This window comes from Adiantum capillus-veneris, chromosome 10 (genome assembly GCF_014529385.1).
Source record: "Adiantum capillus-veneris isolate H3 chromosome 10, ASM1452938v2, whole genome shotgun sequence".
In the NCBI taxonomy this organism is placed as follows: Eukaryota; Viridiplantae; Streptophyta; class Polypodiopsida; order Polypodiales; family Pteridaceae; genus Adiantum; species Adiantum capillus-veneris.
The window spans coordinates 131,720,203-131,726,465 of NC_140940.1; the positions used below are offsets into that span (position 1 = coordinate 131,720,203).

Below are 6,263 nucleotides of genomic sequence, written 5' to 3' on the forward strand. Positions count from 1 at the left end.
AGCAGATTCTTCTTCTTCCACATAAGACATTTTCCAATTGAAAAGCTGGAAACATGCATACAAAGCCACATAGCACCTTATAATCAAGTCTTCATCATGCCAACTAGCCCGAAGACTCGCTAACTCCCAATTAGGATCTTCACAGATAAAGGGATATGTCCTAAACATACATTGAAGTTTGTGAAATGCATCCATCAAATCATCATGCAAGCAAAATGTCACTTTAACCTCCTTGTCTACCCCATCCTCAAGAAGTTAATACTTAACGACCGTAGGTCACATATTCTCATGGACATCCGTTGGAGATGGCACTAGCATCAAATCCTTGCACACATAGAACTCATCCATATAACCTTCATGACCCAATGTCTTTGCATCACAACCACTATAGGGTTGCCCAACCCCTAGCTCTGGTAAAGAACATGGACCCAAGGTCACATCAACCATCATAGCATCATTATCTCCTACGTCATCTTTGCTTGATGTGGAAACTCCCTGACCATAGGCCATCATCTCATCATCAATGCAAGCATCCATGCCATGTTGCTGCAAAGCTGCTTCCCAAAAGATACGTTGCTCTTTGTGCAAGGCTACCATATCCTTCAATGGATCTAGTGACTCTATGTCATCATCACATACATCATCGCACCAACTCTCACAAACATCAGATGTGTCACCATCATAGGTTGCCTCATCCTTGTCAATTTTAGTTTCATCATCTTCACTTTCCATGCTAGTGCTCAAACATTCACATTTGTCTACTGCGTCCTTGCCATTTTGCACCATTGGCATGTGTATGCTCTCCAAAATTGATTCACATATTTCATTTGCATCAACTTTGCGCATACGGGAATCCACACCTGTATCCAAGCTATTATCCTTGCTAGCATGAGCACCTACAACTGTGACTTTATGCACATAAAGGTCATCTACACTATCCATACCACGTATTGAAAAAGGGAATTTCATGCCTGTGGCAACGCATAGCTTTCTTTCTTTTTGCAGTGCTATCTTCAATGCTTCACGCATTGAATTCGGCTCTTTCTCTTGCACTTTCACTTTAAGGATTGGTCGTAACAAACTCGTGAATACCTGTATTCTTTGGCTATTTGTAAATGCGGAATAAAATTCCTCTTTAGACATGGCTTCCACATGCAATAGAGCATCTTTCCACACTCTCCAAGCATCATCAAATCTTGACCAAAAATCTGCAACAGACTCGTGCTCTTGCATAAACAAACTAGTGAATTGTTTCCATGCATTGAGGAATCACCTTTTTAAACCGCTTCAAAAAGCATATCTTAAAGCTGTACCAATTCACTTTGTCATCCTGTGACAATCTCTCAAACCATTCTCTTGCATTACCTCTGACCACCAGATTGATACCTACAAGCTTTTGCACCTCACTTGGAACTGCACGGCATAAACATGTCAAGTCGAACTCATATGATGCAAGCCAATCGTCTGCATCCTCAGAACCTGTGAAAATTGATGGTTAGAATGGAACCACCATCATGAAATTGTCTTCAACATCCAAAATTTGTGTACATCACTGCTCAAAATCGAAATTTTGGGTGCACAATCAGCAATTTTCGCTCCCCAACATGATCGCCAAAGGATGATGGAGAAAAAGATGTTGTGCGCACACTCACACATCCAAAAAAACTCGACACAACACAAGGAATTTACTTTAATTCCAACCCAAACACACCACCACTCAAAATCTCCCTGAAAACTCTACCCACAAGCTCAATTCCAACTCCAAAGGCCTCGACCTACAAGCCCTTGCCTGCCCACAGACACTACAAGGTGAGTCGAGGTGATCATTAATTGAAATCAGGCTTGATGGTGACCAAAATATACAACAAAACCATCAAAAAACCAAAAACTCTAGCCACAAAAGGCCACTCTCAAACCATTTCAAAAGCTTCACCAAACTCCACTCTGTTGGACTCTTTGTATTTTTCACTTGAAAAGCTGGAAACATGCATACAAAGCCACATAGCACCTTATAATCAAGTCTTCATCATGCCAACTAGCCAGAAGACTCGCTAACTCCCAATTAGGATCTTCACAGATAAAGGGATATGTCCTAAACATACATTGAAGTTTGTGAAATGCATCCATCAAATCATCATGCAAGCAAAACGTCACTTTAACCTCCTTGTCTACCCCATCCTCAAGAAGTTAATACTCAACAACCGTAGGTCACATATTCTCACGGACATCCCTGGGAGATGGCACTAGCATCAAATACTTGCACACATAGAACTCATCCATATAACCTTCATGACCCAATGTCTTTGCATCACAACCACTATAGGGTTGCCCACCCCTAGCTCTGGTAAAGAACATGGACCCAAGGTCACATCAACCATCATAGCATCATTATCTCCTACGTCATCTTTGCTTGATGTGGAAACTACCTTACCATAGGCCATCATCTCATCATCAATGCAAGCATCCATGCCATGTTGCTGCAAAGCTGCTTCCCAAAAGATACTTTGCTCTTTGTGCAAGGCTACCATATCCTTCAATGGATCTAGTGACTCTATGTCATCATCACATACATCATCGCACCAACTCTCACAAACATCAGATGTGTCACCATCATAGGTTGCCTCATCCTTGTCAATTTTAGTTTCATCATCTTCACTTTCCATGCTAGTGCTCAAACTTTCACATTTGTCTACTGCGTCCTTTCCATTTTGCACCATTGGCATGTGTATGCTCTCCAAAATTGTTTCACATATTTCATTTGCATCGAATTTGCGCATACGGGAATCCACACTTGTATCCAAGCTATTATCCTTGCTAGCATGAGCACCTACAACTGTGACTTTATGCACATAAAGGTCATCTACACTATCCATACCACGTATTGAAAAAGGGAACTTCATGCCTGTGGCAACGCATAGCTTTCTTTATTTTTGCAGTGCTATCTTCAATGCTTCACGCATGGAATTCGGCTCTTTCTCTTGCACTTTCACTTTAAGGATTGGTCGTAACAAACTCGTGAATACCTGTATTCTTTGGCTATTTGTAAATGTGGAATAAAATTCCTCTTTAGACATGGCTTCCACATGCAATAGAGCATCTTTCCACACTCTCCAAGCATCATCAAATCTTGACCAAAAATCTGCAACAGACTCGTGCTCTTGCATAAACAAACTAGTGACTTGTTTCCATGCATTTAGGAATCACCTTTTTAAACCGCTTCAAAAAGTATATCTTAAAGTTGTACCAATTCACTTTGTCATCCTGTGACAATCTCTCAAACCATTCTCTTGCATTACCTCTGACCACCAGATTGATACCTGCAAGCTTTTGCGCCTCACTTGGAACTGCACAGCATAAACATGTCAAGTCGAACTCATATGATTCAAGCCAATCGTCTGCATCCTCATAACCTGTGAAAATTGATGGTTAGAATGGCACCACCATCATGAAACTGTCTTTAACACTAGGTTGGTAACCTAACAAGACATAAAAGTGTCCTTTTAGGGTTTTGAAAAAAACCTCCAAAACCATAGTAGATCCACTCATTTTGTAAAATCCTTTCATGAGGTTATAGCTCAAGGCCTACTACACATGGAAATAATAAGAAACTTGTAAAATTTCTCATCTTTTGGTCACACAAAGCCTCCAAAGTTGATGGACCAGTGCATTTTCATCAAAACCGTCATTTCGTATGTTTTGTTGCATAAAAACAAGATTAGGGATTTTTGTAGGACTTAAGATAAATTACCTAGTTAAATTCAATGGGTTGGTGATCAGAACACATGATTGCTTCTCACTCACTATTTTTTGTTTTGCCAAAATAAATAGGTACAAAAAAGTTGAATTTTTACCATTCTGCAAACCTATCATCAAAGTTTCTATAGCCACGCTCAAAAAAATATATATATGCATGTTTCCTTAGTTCCCTATTGTCCTTTATGTTCATAAGGAGCCATGGAGCATGTCAAAAGAATAATACATTTCTTACCAAGGGGAATCTTGGGGATGAAGATGAAGTGTTAAATACAGCAAACATGAAAAAACTGGGTTCAACATTATGAGTTGTAGAATCCCATAGAAAATATTCAATATCTAGCCAAATTTGATCCTTATGACTAGATATGCTTACTACCTACAAAATGCATGTAGTTGTCACAAGAAACTAACAATATTGAAAAAGCTATACTTGATATCCTAGAATGTTTATTTTTCTTCTATAATTGAAAAAATCAACCATTGTTGTGTACTATGCAAAATAGGGTATTAGGTGCCCCAAAACTCAAATAATGTTAGCTTTATGTTACAATATGCGACATAGAAAATCAAATATGCATTTGGATATCATGAAATCCACCAAAAAAATCATACAAGAGCTAAAATTGGCTAAAAAACAGGATTTGACAATTTTTGTAATTTGGTCATAACTTACAACTCTGATATTTATTTCTCCCTAGAAGCATCAGGACATGTTGAGGACTACTAAAGATAGTTCTCTAGCATTATAGACCTCACAAACATGAATTCTAGAGTGGTATAGTTGCAAAAAGTTGAAAAAAGCCAAAAACAGGACCCGTTTTTTCACACAGTTTAGGTTGTGAAATGTTGTGCAAGGATAATGTTAAAGATGGAATTGATATTCCAAAAAAATGTCGAGTTTTTTTCAGCTCATGAGACAAATTTCTAGATAGATAGAACCTCAAAATCCATTTTGAAACTCTTGACATAATTCAAGGAAAATGGTCACTTAACAGGACATAAAAGTGTCCCATTACCAACCTAGTGTTAACATCCAAAATTTGTGTACATCACTGCTCAAAATCCAAATTCTGGGTGCACAATCGGTAATTTTCGCTCCCCAACATGATCGCCAAAGGATGATGGAGAAAAAGATGTCGTGCGCACACTCACACACCCAAACAACTCGACACAACACAAGGAATTTACTTGAATTCCAACCCAAACACACCACCACTCAAAATATCCCTGAAAACTCTACCCACAAGCTCAATTCAAACTCCAAAGGCCTCGACCTACAAGCCCTTGCCTGCCCGCAGACACTACAAGGTGAGTCGAGGTGATCAACACTTGAAATCACGCTTGATGGTGACCAAAATATACAAGAAAAAACATCAAAAAATCAAAAACTCCAACCACAAAAGGCCACTCTCAAACCATTGCAAAAGCTTCACCAAACTCCACTCTGTTGGACTCTTTGGAGTAGTGCCAACCCTAATGGCACCGATACAGGGTCACATAGTCTTGCAGAAAGCCGCACCTTCTTCCTTCAATTCCTTGCACACACACATCCATGGAAACCTCAGAACTTCCATAGACTCTCCCAAGTGCAAAATTGAAGAGAGAAAGCTCTCATTCACTCCTCCACACACTCGAAAACAGGACGCGAACGCAACGAGACCGCACTAGACCACCTGGAGGAACCCTGCTCCCTCCCACACACAAAGGGGTGAAAGTGTTGATATTTCTCTTCAAAGTTCTCCCTCAGCCTCAACACTCACGGCACCATGAGTGATGTGTCAATTTGAAGCCATTTCACACCTTTTTTGACCTTTTTTGGCCCTTTTGCAGGAAAAACCCCAAACGGACTCCAAAATTCACCATATTTGTACGCTTCATCCTCGATACCCAAATCACTTTGCCACATCCCCAAATTCTATTTTTGACCACTTCTAGGGCGGTGCACGCATCGTCGCAGATGAGACACGGTAACTACACAGTTACTGCATGTCCCAAAGTTCTCAAGCGGGATGAGAGTACCCATACTTGTCACTTGAATTATTTCCATTCTAAAAATTTCAAAAAAAATCTATAGAACCAAAATAAGCCACCTAAAATCATATCCAAGGCCCCGATACCCTATACGGGCATGTACATGTGTCCGACTGCTAGCGCGCGAACCTGACTATTCACAATGTGTACACGTTGAATCTTTTTTCGAACTTGAAACCACTTTGTAAAGCTCCCAAATGCATGTATTTACATCTTTTTGAACATATCATACCATGCATATAAATGCTACTTTGTACATGCCAAAAGTGATTTATCACCGTCTCCACTCGATTCGTGCCCTTTGTCGCTCTTGCTTTGCATCCTCATATTGTGAAATCCACTTTTGCATCACTCGATTGTGAAGCATGCAAAATTGGTTGATTTTAGCCTTTAGATCCTCCGTCATCTTCTTCTCAATACCGAGATTGCACATGACAATCCCAGATATGCGTTGATCATCTATGGTTCTCCATAGC

The 6,263-nt window shown here is 39.9% G+C and overlaps 1 protein-coding gene across 1 annotated transcript; it reads right to left on the reverse strand.

Annotated features, from left to right (window-relative positions):
* Window positions 1-276: 276 nt before the first annotated feature.
* LOC147449663 (uncharacterized) lies at window positions 277-1,029 on the reverse strand. Its single transcript, XM_086521613.1, has one exon. The coding sequence runs from the start codon at window positions 1,027-1,029 to the stop codon at window positions 277-279; it is 753 nt and encodes a 250-aa protein (XP_086377739.1).
* Window positions 1,030-6,263: the final 5,234 nt, after the last annotated feature.